The sequence below is a fragment of the Sinocyclocheilus anshuiensis genome, unplaced genomic scaffold (genome assembly GCF_001515605.1).
Source record: "Sinocyclocheilus anshuiensis isolate Anshui unplaced genomic scaffold, SAMN03320099.WGS_v1.1 scaffold1373, whole genome shotgun sequence".
Taxonomy (NCBI): Eukaryota; Metazoa; Chordata; class Actinopteri; order Cypriniformes; family Cyprinidae; genus Sinocyclocheilus; species Sinocyclocheilus anshuiensis.
This window is the reverse complement of record NW_015548285.1, coordinates 306,246-320,456: the sequence shown is the minus strand read 5'-3', so window position 1 is coordinate 320,456 and position 14,211 is coordinate 306,246. Positions and strand designations below refer to the sequence as shown.

General features: G+C 36.5%; 1 protein-coding gene across 3 annotated transcripts; it reads right to left on the bottom strand.

Annotated features, from left to right (window-relative positions):
• Window positions 1-303: 303 nt before the first annotated feature.
• LOC107655863 (CMRF35-like molecule 1) lies at window positions 304-13,294 on the bottom strand. Of its 3 annotated transcripts, none has more exons than XM_016443460.1 (9): window positions 13,163-13,294; window positions 12,669-12,986; window positions 12,234-12,561; window positions 11,999-12,064; window positions 11,673-11,770; window positions 11,470-11,528; window positions 8,507-8,578; window positions 8,365-8,424; window positions 8,183-8,279 (listed from the first exon to the last, which is right to left on the bottom strand). In XM_016443460.1, exons 1-9 carry the CDS (start codon window positions 13,221-13,223, stop codon window positions 8,220-8,222), a joined length of 1,122 nt encoding a protein of 373 aa, XP_016298946.1. In that variant the 5' UTR covers window positions 13,224-13,294; the 3' UTR covers window positions 8,183-8,219. The 3 variants fall into 3 exon arrangements, with proteins under 3 accessions (XP_016298948.1, XP_016298946.1, XP_016298947.1); XM_016443461.1 differs by having other exon boundaries at window positions 11,470-11,525; XM_016443462.1 differs by lacking the exons at window positions 8,183-8,279; window positions 8,365-8,424; window positions 8,507-8,578; ... (2 more) ...; window positions 11,999-12,064; window positions 12,234-12,561 and adding exons at window positions 304-659; window positions 2,923-2,982; window positions 3,701-3,753; ... (1 more) ...; window positions 5,963-5,981; window positions 6,066-6,380.
• Between the last annotated feature and the right edge of the window lie 917 nt (window positions 13,295-14,211).

Here is a 14,211-nt window from a genome sequence, read left to right as displayed (position 1 = left end):
CTTCAAATGATGACACTGACTTCTGCTCCACTTGTTCACCACGTTCACCACATCAGACCGTCAGATCAGTGAAAGTCCATTGTGGGAAAGGAGTCAAATTATTATTTTTGTTCACACATACAACTGCAAAAATGTTTATTTAATTTTATATATGCTTGTGTTTGTAATAATGCAAGCAACAGAAAACAAGCAAGTAAACTAAAATAGATTTTTACAGTGAAGAAATTAAACAGACTATATAACAAAATGTAGAATTACATACTGCTAAGAAACAATCCCATTTTCCCGGGTAGGCTAGTTATGAACTGTGCATTCATTTACAATTATGTTTTGAAATTTCAATAGTCTTGACCCTCACATCTGTTCATATAGGTCCTTTTGAAAATATAATATTAGGTGTTTTAATATAAAATATTAGGTTCACACTCCATGAGCAAATTAATTAAAACAAACTTAAGAAAATAAAAAAGGGTGTGATGACAGTCCTGTTGATTTAGTTTCTCTTGGTCTGTGTTCTTGAGTTGTTCTCACTGTTGCTGTCAGTGTGGACCCACGGTGCTGTATATTATGCTGTATATTGCTCCACCTGCTGAAGACTTCATCACTTCACTCCCAGGAACATTATCAATAGTACTGTAGGTTATGTCCTTGTTGGGATCCTGCAGAGAAAGGGATTGTAATTAAAAAAATAATAATAATTCAGCGTGACCATACGTCTTCTTTTTCCAGACTTGTCCTGGATGGGATTTCTAAATTGCCTAAACTTTCTGGGTTGTGGCTTTGTTTTCCTATTGTTTTCATACTTGCTGATGGTAATGACAGACAAGTAGTTTGACCAATAGCGTCCCTTACGAAAAAGAAGTTTATTCAAGTGTGCTATTAGTATACTTCTTTTAAACTAAAAATAGGAAAGTATACTTTTAGTCTACTTTTTATGTACTTCTCAGAAATGGGCTTTATGTACTTCTCAGAAATATACTTAAAATGACATTTAAGTATACTTGACTTATAGCCTACTTAGAAAAAGTCTAAATATATTTGAGCTATACTTGTGTTCCTAGAATCCGTGTTTTCATTATTATACTGTAGGGGGCGCTAGTACACATTTTCTGTACAGAATTTCCAAAAAACACAAGTGAAGAAGAAACCGAAACAACAGATGCTTCCACATGTAATCTAACACGATCATCAGACATAAAACGGTATCAAAACTATGTAACATTATGGAATAAAATGTCGACCAATGAAGAGGTAATACTGACTGTCAAGCTTTGGGGAAAACTTACGAGTATACTTGCAGTATAAAACTACTAAACTAGTAGTTTACTAAGACTATACTTTAAAGTGTAGCCTACTAAAAATGCTACTACAAGTATTTAATTAGTAAACTATACTATACCTATAAGTTCACTTTTAGTATAGTTGCAGTACAAACTAAACATTTTGATGTAAACTAGTTGTGTACTCAAAGTTTACTACTGTTATACTTAAAGTATACTTAAAAGTATACTTTTATATACTAGAAAGTGGGCCAATTTAGTCCCAAGGAGTATTGAAATAGTACACTTACAAGTATACTACTAGTACACTGATATTTGTATACTTACTACATAAAGTATACTTAAAAATATACTTGAACTTTACTTAAGTATACTTACTAAAATAAACTTGAAGTATACTACTTTTTGGTAAGGGGTGCAGGCATTGTACATTAACAACCAAACGTGGCATGCAAGAAGGCGGGATCTATAGAGCCATCAAAGTAAAGCAAATAATGTAGAGAGCACATCAATAAGAAAAAAAAGCCAAAACCTGGACATTTTAGGCAATTTAGTAATCCCAGCCAGGGGTCCGTTCTTCGTACATCGCTAACTCAATTAGCTGGATTTGATTGTTGATGATTTGGCATGATCTTGGATTGTTTGGTTCTTTGAAGCTCATCCTGGAGTTGCTGTCATAGCAACAGGTCTGTAAGCTTAAAGCTCGGGAGCAGGCTTATTTCATGTAAACAGGATTTGATTGCATCTTTTTAAGACTTAAAAAGATGCGATCTAATCCTGTTTACATGAAATAAGTAGCAGCCACCGATACTTTATTACAAGAGTATCCTACTGGTCCAGGGACAATAACTTCAAATAATAATAATTTAAAAATTAATTTGAAAATAATATTAGAATGTTGTGTAGTCTATATTACTATAGGCACAGCCAGTTTTACTTATTGAAAGATTTATTCATGATGAAATAATTACTTTATAATTGTTTTGGAGTCTTACATACATGCTATACATTTAATCTGAGTCGTGCATTAATTTGAGTGGTGACAGCTATTATGGGAGTGGCTTGATTTGAATGCAGGAGATACAGATAACAAATCTGTATCAAAAATCTGCTTCAAAGATAAAATTAAATGAATTGCTAATTACAACATTGAAATCAAAATTTCAAGCCTGTACGAATACTAGAAATCATGAATATAAATAATTGGGAATCATGTAAAAAATAAATAAACATAAAATAAAAACAGTACACGTTTCCTTATAAAGGTCCAGAAATTTGTCAAGTTTTTCATCAGGTGTCTTTTTTAATTCTATGATGTTGCTGTCTTGTCGCCAGCCAGTCACTGCATTGCTGATCGCGCTTTCAAGTATTGATATATCCAACCATATCTGCCCTTTTCGCAGAACACAAGAATGCACAGTAATCTCAGCCAACTTAATCCAGATATTTTAATCAAATCTGCAAATTCGTTTTACGAACCAAATTAGCCAGAGATCAGTTATCACAATTAAAAGATCTGGCATCTTTCAAATCATCTGAGCTGTATTAAGCGAGGTACGAAGAACGGACCCCAGGACACGCCTAAGAAAAATAGAACATATGGTCACCCCAAAATAGGTATATTAATGTCTGGTCTACTTACATGTGGGATTTCATCATTTATAGTGCTGTATATCACAGGATCTTCAGGTTTAGAGTAGATCTGCATTTCATACAATCACACAAAAAACAATAAAAACAGTAACATCAAGAAACCAAAATGACTGTAGGCTACATGTCCTGGAAATATGTGAGTGGCGTAAAGTATGTGAATAGCGTTGCATTCTTGTCAGAAATATTGTATGAAATAAGTCCAATAAATTCAATTAGCAGTTTGTTGGTCATAACTTTGTATTTATATTTCTAACATGACACAGCACACATCAAAGGGTTATTTCCTATGCAACAGGCCTGTGTAAAAATAAAATACCTCTGATGAGCTGGTTCTTTTAATAGATCATTCTTATTATCTCATTGGTTACCATTTTAAATCAGTCCGACAAATGAAGTGGAAAGAATAAACATAGGCTATGACTCACTTTCTGAACTACCTGTTCCTTGGTCAACACAATGAAAATAGCTACGAGAAGGGAGGCTGGACAAAAACAACAAAATGCTTTTCTTTTCTCATATTTACTCTAAAACAATCTCTAGATTGATTAGAATGAAAAGGCTGTGTTATCAAAGAAGACAGAGTCTTGTATACTAAAAATGAACTGACAGGGCACATAACATAGGGGTTAAAGACACACCTTAAGAAAAAATGTGCATTTATAATTAATAAGTCAAATGTGCGTTTTACCCCGGTGCGCCTTTAGCCCCGTTGAACCCTATATTATCATACCAACATTTTCACAACTTGCTTCTTATAAAGGACTTACCATGTCAGTGGCTCTGCTGCCGTTTCTCCCTCTGATTTGATGTTTCTCTTGTTCTTCATTTTAAAAAAGAGGAAACAGTAATATCTGACATGAAAGGGGTCATATGACGTTGCTAAAAATAACACTATGTTGTGTATTTGGTGTAATGCAGTTTAAGGTTCAAAAAACACATTATTTTCCACATACTGTACATTATTGTTGCTCCTCTATGCCCCGCCTTTCTGAAACGCGTCGATTTTTACAAAGCTCATCGGTCTGAAAAGCGAGGTGTGCTCTGATTGGCCAGCTATCCAGTGCGTTGTGATTGGCCGAATACCTCCAGCGTGTGACGGAAATGTTACGCCCCTTACCATATTGTGATGCCGTGTCCCGGCGCGATGAGACAACGCCAATAAAACCCATTACAAACGAGGCATTTGTTGCATCCAGTGGGGACATAATTACTGATTATAATGACTTATACTGTCTTTTTAAGCGTTGCGTTGCGTATCGCGCCGCGTAAACATAAAACAATGTCTGCATTTGTGATCGAAAAAATTACAAACTACAAGCACTACTCTACACTGCTCAAAACTCGCGTTTGAATCGTCAGTGGCAAATTCTTTAAATATTAAAAACGTACTTACAGTCTGTGAGTCAGAAGCGCCAGACTGTACTTCCAAAGTTGGAACTGCCCCACTTTACAGAAACAGCCTTTGTGCACAGACCTTAACCACTGATTTCTAGTCGTGTCCATTTTTGGAAGGCCAAACAAAGTAGTTTCACTTTCGCAACGAAACACACAGTGTCACACACGGCAGGCTTGAGTGAGGAGCAGCAGGCGGGCTTGAGAACGGCGCGGCCGGCGGATTCGACGAAGGAGCGGGCTTGCGGCAACCACATGTGACGACCCCGGGCTGGACTCTGCTTCGTCCACAGTGAAAGCCGATCCGGCGATCCACAGCGCGAAGTTGATGTATTTCCTCAGCAACCAGCACGGATCAGCTCTAGGCATGACGAAGCAGATATCGTCCTCTTTTGGAAGGCCAAACAAAGTAGTTTCGCTTTCACAACGAAACACACAGCGTCTCCACAACATGGTGGCGGCGGCAACAACAATACTACAGCGAGAATAAAAGTTACACCTTCTTTCTTTGCATGAACATTTGGGCGGTGTTATGCAAATCTTCCCACACCGTGACGTAGACATGTGGGGGCGTGTTTAAACGAGGCGTTTTAGGAGGGCATGGACAAGTCTTAACTTTTATAAAGAATATCTCTTTGGGTTTGAGACTTTAGTCTTTGCAACTTTAGGGATCTTATCTATGCACGAACAGCTTGTAACAGTCCAAAGAGAAAGGAAAATTTGAAATTGACCCCTTTAACTGCATATAGATAGAATCTGTGCTGTCAAAATAAATGTCAAAATAGCAGGGCATGACATAGAAATGTAGTGCAGCTCAAACTGACTGGGTCTCTGTCTCAATCTCCAGGTGAAAACACCGACCAGAATCAATAACAGCAGAAGTGCTGCTAAAGCTGGAAGCCACACATTCAGGAGTTCATTACTGTTGGGAATAAGGAAACATTTTAAACTCATATATTCAAAGAGCTCCAAAAAAGAAACTTAATAAAAATTATTTATTCATAATAAACTCTAGGGCTTTTCACACTACATTAAACCCCGGGTTATCATTGTTACAGGCTAAACCTAGCTTTTAACCACGGGAGAAGTAGCCTACATATCACATTTAGAAGCATGTTTAGCAAAGTTTTTTTTTTTTTACCCTAAATTATAAAACAGAGAATTGAATTGTATAAGCAGTGGTTTCAGCGTTTGAGAAGAAAAAATATCGAATGTTGACAGAAAACACGTCAGTTGGAGTTAAAACAACCATACCTTTATAATCAACCGACAATACCATACAAGGAAAACCCATGATTCAGTTTATCCAGGGTTTAATGACTCATGATTAAATATTTAAAGCGTGAAAAACCCTTCTGTTAAATGTATTTCAAAGGTTTTAAAATTAGATTAAGCGTTAATTATTTTATTTTAAACAATACACACTTTTGTGGCTCGTCTTTCGTTTCATTATTATGTTTCTTGAGAATCACTGTTTCATTTCTGCAAAGACAAAAAGGAGGAGAAAGGGAAGAATATCACCAGAGCAACGAGGAAATGACTGTTAGTCATGAAATAAACCAGAGACAAATATAGAATAATTTCACAAAGATGATTATAAAGGAAAGCCATTTACAGAGAACAGATTAAATACTAACACTTTGTCACTGACAGTGTCTGCGGACAAAAAAAAGTAAGTTTAGTTGTGTTTTATTTCATATGTCATATCAAAACATTTATGATTTATTGAAACATTTGTACCTGGTTCTGCCTCAGTTACAGTGAGATGAACAGGATTCAGTGTCTCTCCAGCAGAGCAGAAGTACCAGCCAGAATCAGTCAGTCTCAGTCCAGTCATCAGCACAGTGAAGGATCTTCCCCCATCATCATCATCACTGATCTGGACTGATGAATTCTGGGATGTGTCAGTCCTCCCCACTGTGTAACAGCTCTGATCTTTATATCTGCACCACTGTTTGAGTTTAATCTGATATCCAGAACTGTAGAGACACTTAACACTGATATCACCACCTTCATGTCCAGATACACTGCTGCTCACCACAGACACATCAGGAGCTGAACACACACAGCAAAAACTTTTAGTTATTGAACTTTGAAATATTTGATATTTCTACTGAATTATAAAACCACATTTCAATATATAATAATAATAATACCAACAACAATAATAATAATAATGAATCAGTTATTGTCCATTTCCCTGTAGCATTTGCACGGGCTGTGATTCGGCAAGAAAACCAATACCCTTCACACCAGTATTTTGAGTTCACACTGAAAAAAATAATATGCTAGATTTACTTAAAAATATAGTGCATCGTTTTTGCATCCCTCTTCTTAAGTACATTTCGCATGGAATTTTAAGCAATGTTACCTAAAAATCTATAGTTGGCAATGCTTAAATGTTTGAGTATCCCAGTGAACGGTTTTGCTCAAATTTATTAGCTGGTGTAACACAATATTTTAAGGAGTTTATACTAATAAATTTAAGTTATTTCTACAATAAATGTCTTGTTCACCCCATTATAAATTTTAAGCTCGTTTAGATTGATAATTTTAAGTTTTTGTATTTTAAAATACTGCTAAATGACTAAATGTAATGTAATGTAAATGCAAAATATGCAAAGAAACAACAGCTGCTACACATGAATTCAGAAGAACAAGGTGGTTTATAAACACAAATATAAAACCTAGTTTTGAGGGTATATTTTCTTTCTTACCTGCAGCAAACACTAAAACACCAATGAGAATCAGAGAACACTATTTTACGGACATGAGTAAAAGACAGAAGCTGAGATTATGAAAAATGCCTCTGAGAATAATAAAAAATGAACCATTCTTGTACTCCTGATGTAATGGAAACTGTAGTCAGATGCTGTTTGTCACCCACGAGCTTACAGTAAAACTTTAGAAACAACACTTCCTAAAATAATGTGAGGTAGGCCTATCATAAAAATGCACGAAACAGGCCTTACTAAGAAGCTTAGTGACTGTTAATTTATCGTGTAAATGTTTTCAAAAAATATATTTTGCATACATTTAGTTATGCAACTACTTTCAACTTTAAGTACAGTTCTAAATGTCTTGTGGCTGCATTGGTTCCTGTAGCGTGCTAAACTTGCATTAAACTTTAAAAAAAAATGTGATAAAGTGCACAGTCAACCAAACAATCAACCACAAAACACTGAGTGATTAAGTCCAAAGCAACACTTCAACATTCGAGTCTCACTGACTTCCGCTCTATTTACAATGTTAATCGTGCGGAAATCAGCAGCAGAGTGCAGTGTGCAATACGTTTATACTGTACGGGCAGACCAGAAACACCCCGCTCTATTGACACTGTTCAAAAGTGGTCATGTTTAAAAAACAACTAAAGTACATTGAGACAAAGTCAATGGATTTTTTTCACAACTGCAAAATACGTTTATTACATTTCAGCTAGCTTTTTTTTATTAACATAAACCCAGACACAAGCAAAATATTCTGCAAATACGCTGAAAGTGTTTTTTCTTTAACGGTGAAGAAATGAAACAGAGACACTTAAATAGAAATTATAACTAGGCTACATACTTTTAAAATGAATCCCATTTTCTCAGGAGAGGTCTTTTAATATGTAAAACAGCAAGTAAGCTAGTTATGAACTATGAACCTCATTTACAAGAATCCTTTCAATTTTTGACCCTCACATCAATTCAAAATAAAATATTTGCTAAACAGTTCACAACCAATGTGCAAATGAAAATCAAGAGGAAAAAGTCAGCTGCATGAGTGGATTCAGTGGATTTGTGTATTTGTTAAATAAGCCAAAAATCTGCCCAAAAAAATTGTGGTGTGATAACATTTCTCTGTTGCTGATTTTGTTTCTCTTGGTCAGAAGGGTCTGTTCCTGTGTTCTTCTCACTCTTGCTGTTGTTGTGGAGCCACAGTGCAGTATATTGTTCCAACTGCTGGAGGCCTGTGGAAGAGTGAGATCATTTCAAATTAATTGCCAGCAGTACCATAAACACATGATATGAAATGTCAATATTTCTGTAAAACCTACTGCTTCACTCCCAGAAACATTATCAATAGTACTGTAGGTGGTTATGTCCTTGTTGGCATCCTGTGGAGAAAAAGATTGTAAATATGCAGGATATATTCATGTCTGATATTTCATTATATCAGTGCATGTCTGGTCTACTTACATTAGGGTTTTCATCATTTATAGTGCTGTATATCACAGGGTATTCAGGTTTAGAGTAGATCTGAATTTCACACACAAAACAATACAGAAAAAAATATCAAGAAATTAACATATGACTCATTTAATACAAGTTCCATGGGTACTATGAGAAGTAAGGAGAAAAAAAATATTTTGCTCTAAAATATGATGACACCTCTCTAATGGTGCTTTTCCACTGCATGGTACGGCACGGCTCAGTACGGTTCACTTTTGGGGGGTTTTCCACTGGGTACAGTACCTGGTACCTGGTACTTTTTTTAGTACCACCTCGGTTGAGGTTCCAAGTGAACCGTACCGTCACCAAAACGTGACGTGTAAACTCTGCTGATCACGGATTGGCCGGAGAGAATCGTCACTACCTGCGTCACTGAACTGGCCCTTTTCCACTGCGTGGTACGACTCGGCTCGGCACGGCTCAGTACGGCACGGCACGGTTCGGCTCGGCACGGTTTGCGTTTCCACTGCAGTTCAGTACCGCTTTAGAGTGGGCGGGATTATTCACATGTTGTTATAGTTGCGCCACCTCTACTACCACGACTCCTAAAAATATTATAGTTGCGCCCCATCAAGCTCTCGCTGGATCCGCTCCTCTGCTATCAACGAGAGGAACGTCTGTTCTTCCGCAACAGACAACAAAACTTTTTGGTTGTTAAAAAAGGTGCACTCGTTCAAAACACGATCCTTCGCTGGCTGTGCTGATTTAAAGGGGTCATATGATGCGATTTCAAGTTTTCCTTTCTCTTTGGAGGGTTACAAGCTGATTGTGCATAGATAAGATCCCTGAAGTTGCAAAGACTAAAGTCTCAAAACCAAAGAGATATACTTTATCAAAGTTAAGCCTCTGCCACGCCCCCCTAAAACGGCTCGTTCTAACATGCCCCCACATATCTACCTTTTGGTAACAGTACGGTTCGCTTGGAACCCCAACCGAAGTGGTACTAAAAAAAGTACCAGGTACCAGGTACTGTACCCAGTGGAAAACCCCCCAAAAGTGAACCGTACCGAGCCGTACCATGCCGTACCATGCAGTGGAAAAGCGCCAAAACACAACAGAACCGCTAGATTTAAATCAGCACAGCCAGCGAAGGATCGAACGCAACTGTTTTGAACGAGCGCACCTTTTTTAACAACCAAAAAGTGGCTGTTTCGTTGTCTGTTGAGGAAGTACAGACGTTCCTCTCGTTGATAGCAGAGGAGCGGATCCAGCGAGAGCATGTTGGGGCGACGCGGAATGAAAACGTTTTTCAGGAGTCGCAGCAATAGAGGCGGCGCAACTATAACGACATGTGAATAATCCCGCCCACTCTACAGCGGTACTGAACTGCAGTGGAAACGCAAACCGAGCCGTGCCGTGCCGTGCCGTACTGAGCCGTGCCGAGCCGAGTCGTACCACGCAGTGGAAAAGCACCATAAGTGGATCTTAGCATTTCCTACCCTCTGTGTTAACCAGAAGAGGGAGACAAAGGGAGTGTTGTATATTTCTCATTTGCTTTGGTCTGATTCTTGAATATGATTTTTTTTTTCCCCACATATCTGAACAATCTCTGCACACGTTTTGGCACATGTACAAAAGAGCAAATACTTACTACATTTTGCAGAATAACTAAACTAAACTATTTGCTTGCTTGATTCTCGGTGAAATTGTCATAGTCTTCACAACCTTTAAACATTCTTTCATAGTGTGAGCCATCACATGCAAACTGATCCAATTATTAATTAATTATTAATTATTATAGAACTCTGAAGTCCCATAAAACAGAAAATCTGAAATTGCACTTACACTTTGTTAGAGATGTTAGAAACTGTTCTGAAAAATGAATCTAATCAATTGAACATTGATATTGTTATACATACATCTTCATAACCAAAAGTCTCATAAAGTAACTGTCGGTACCACTTTTTGAGCATAGACCTGAAAATGACATTTCCAACTTAAATTGTTAAAAATTGTGAATGCTTTGGAGCACAGACTTAAGGTTGGTCTCTTTGTAAAGAAGACACTTGGCAGATTATTGTAGATATACGTTATAAAAATTATATTACAAAAACGTTATGGAAGTTTAAGTTTATGAAATTAACTTAAAAGTAAAAAAAAAAAAGATTAAAATATTCATATTTTATTTAAAATATATATTTTACAAAGCATGTTTTACTCTAAAACTCTGAGAAAATTAAAACAAAAAATCTGAACAAGTTGTGTTCCAAATTTGAGGTTGATATCTCAAAAAATGAGCTTTCAGTGAGATTTTGTTTGGGCGTAGTACCAAGATTTTCCACTGGATGACCATCAAACCTAATTAGTAACCATTTAAGGGCGCCTCCATTTCCATATATGGTTTGAGTGATCTGAAACATGTTTTTCCATACTTTTCTCAATTATTATGAAGTAGACATCACATTCAGAAGTATTAAGGCCAGTATGGCAGTATCTGATTTCAATTTAATCTTTAAAAAACACGAGACATTCGACGAGAACCTTAGACCTATGTTACAGTTCACGCTGCATCAAAAATAAGGAATCTATTGTTTTTTTCTTTATAGTCATAACACTTTTAGACCTTTTTTTCTTCAAAAATAGAATGGATGTTATCTTTTGAACACTTGACATGAAGTTTGACATGAGTTTTTACTGATTTTTCATGATTTCATATGTGCATCACTATTTCAAAATAAAGGTCAGAACTCGCTCTCTGACTCTGATGAGTACTCTTCTTGCAAATTAATAAATTACAGTTGCTCTGTAAAATATTGGAAAAATTAGCCACCAAATTTGAAAACTAGAGTCTTTAAGCTTTCAAACAATTTAAAGTTTGTCAAGATTACTTTAGGTTCAGACTAAGATATTACTGTTTAAATCATGTAATGACAAGTGAGCCCACCGGTGGGCCAGTGACAGTTAACAGGTTAAGGGGTTAAAGGACTTACTGTGTCAATGGTTCTGCTGCCGTTTCTCTCTCTGATTTGCTGTTCATCTTGCTCTTCTTCTTCTTTTTTTTTTTTTTTTTTTTAAAAAGAAGAAACAATAATATATGACATTAACAGAATTGTTGAGTGCTGTTGCTATAAATTATAAAATTGCATGAAATTAAATGAATATTCAAACAAATAAAAAAGGAGATCAAACTGACTGGGTCTCCGTCTCAATCTCCAGGTGAAAACAATGAACAGAATCAATAACAGCAGAAGCGCAGCTGAAACTTTAAGCCACACATTTAGGAGTTTATTACTGTGGGAAATAAAGAAACATTTCAAAATCTTTTCATTCAAAGAGCTCCAAAAATTATATGCGACTAATTCAGCTGCATAAAAGGCACCAGAGAATGAGTCATATCTGAAATAAACATTCACCAGAACTTAATTTATCTCTGTTAATGTATTATTTAATGAATGTATTTCAGCCTAATAATTGCAGAAGTTTAAGATTTTTTTTTTTTAAACAATACAGATGTAGTACTTTTGTGGATTGCCGGTGACTTCAGTTGTATTATTATTATTATTCTCGTGATGTCCTGATTTACTTCTGCAAAGATATAAAAAATTAAAAAAAAACACACAGAGAAGAAAAATCAAAGGCAGTTAGAGAGTAAAGGCAAAATAAATTAATGAAATAGTGCATGACAACAAAATGCAGACAAATACAGAATAATTCTGAGAGGAGAGACAGCAATGAGAAATGTTTGAATACTGACGTGTCTTTCTCTTTGTCTGGTTCTGCCTCAGTTACAGTGAGATGAACAGGACTCAGTGCCTCTCCAGCAGAGCAGAAGTACCAGCCAGAATCAGTCAGTCTCAGTCCAGTCATCAGCACAGTGAAGGATCTTCCCCCATCATCATCACTGATCTGGACTGATGAATTCTGGGATGTGTCATTCCTCCCCACTGTGTAACAGCTCTGATCTTTATATCTGCACCACTGTTTGAGTTTATTCTGATATCCAGAACTGTAGAGACACTTAACACTGATATCACCACCTTCATGTCCAGATACATTGCTGCTCACCACAGACACATCAGGAGCTGAACAGACACACACACACCATTTATTTGTTATTATAAAATACACATGTGTAAGGTCAAAGAATTTGACATTAGAATTCGATTAAAACAATTGCAAAATGTCTTACCAGATTGAATCTTGAGCTGCGTCTCATATATTATATTTATCGGTGATTGTTCTCCAGTCTCCACAACACAATAATAATGCCCATTGTGTTTGTCCTGCAGGTTTCTCATAGTCACAGTAAAGAGACTCTGATCAGGATGATCAATTACTGACAGATTCTCCTCTGTTTTATTTGTGTATGTATTAGATTCATCAATCTCTGAGAACCAGTATTTCTTCTGCTGTGTGCATTTCTTGTCATAATGACATGGGATGGTGACAGATCCTCCAGTCAGAATAGTTAATACATGTTTTGACCAACCGCTGTAGCTTACAACACCTTAACAAACAAAATGCAAACCATTATTATGTCCCGAATTAACAATGATTCACTTCTTAATTTCTTTATTCTTCACATAAAACACAATAAAAGCAACACAAACAGCTTAGCATAAAATGTGGCATTATAAACATGATCCATTAAAAAATAAACTCAGCACAACATTAAATACTCACCTAAAATGAGCCAAACCCCAATGGAAATGTAGAAGATTTTTGTCTTTGCGTATGCATCCATTGTGTAAGTTTCTCTTTCTGAATCTGGAGTTGTTTGACTGTGTTTGTAGTAACTGCTGCACTTCCCGTTTTCACCCTCTTATACAGTAGCACTTAAATATCTTGAGCCACCTAAGCGCTGAGGATAGACTCTAGATCAGGGTTTCAGGATTGGGGGTAACATACTAAATTTTATCAGTCACAATCATTGAGATGATGTGTGATCATTTAACGTTTTGAGAAATTATATTGATCAATTACATTAATTCTAATTGCATTTGTATCAGTTATACAAACACTGATTTTGACATATAAAAAAATATTTGACATACCCAACATTTTTCGTCTGCAGCCTGTCAGAAGTCTTGATGCTTCTGAATTCAAATTAATATCTGTTTTGCCTGTACAGCATGTTGTTGGCTATATGTCAAAGCCACTCTATGAAACGTGGTCATATGAGCAAGAGCCATTAGTAATGGGTGAAATGAACTGTTGAGTGAAATGACACTTTGAACCAACCAAACCCATTGCTCTGCAAAATGATCCACTGTTTCGAAGCGCTCGAAACACCACATGCTGGTGACGCACGCAACAAAAACTCAGTCCAAACATGCATAAAACACCTTTTGACCAACCAGTTGAAATGTTCTACTGAAAGTGTAATCTATTAATTGACTAAACAGGCCAATAAGAGACTATTACTTACTCTTTACTACTCTTGCGGTCATGGCCGCTTGAGAGCATGTGCACAAAACAGGAAGTAAGTGCACAAGACTGTCCCAGGTCTGAAAAACCCCCGCCAAAGTTCAGTACCCTTAATGCACAGAAGCTAAACGTATCCCATCATGCATCACTTTCAGGAACTCGTGTGCCTTAAGATCTTGAAATGTTGAGGGAAAACATTCCAACAGAAATCCATGATCCCTCATGAACAAATACAGTATAACACCTGACTTTGGCAGTTTGATACTCTGAATCACTGGTTGCAAACAAATGACTCACAAAGGTTT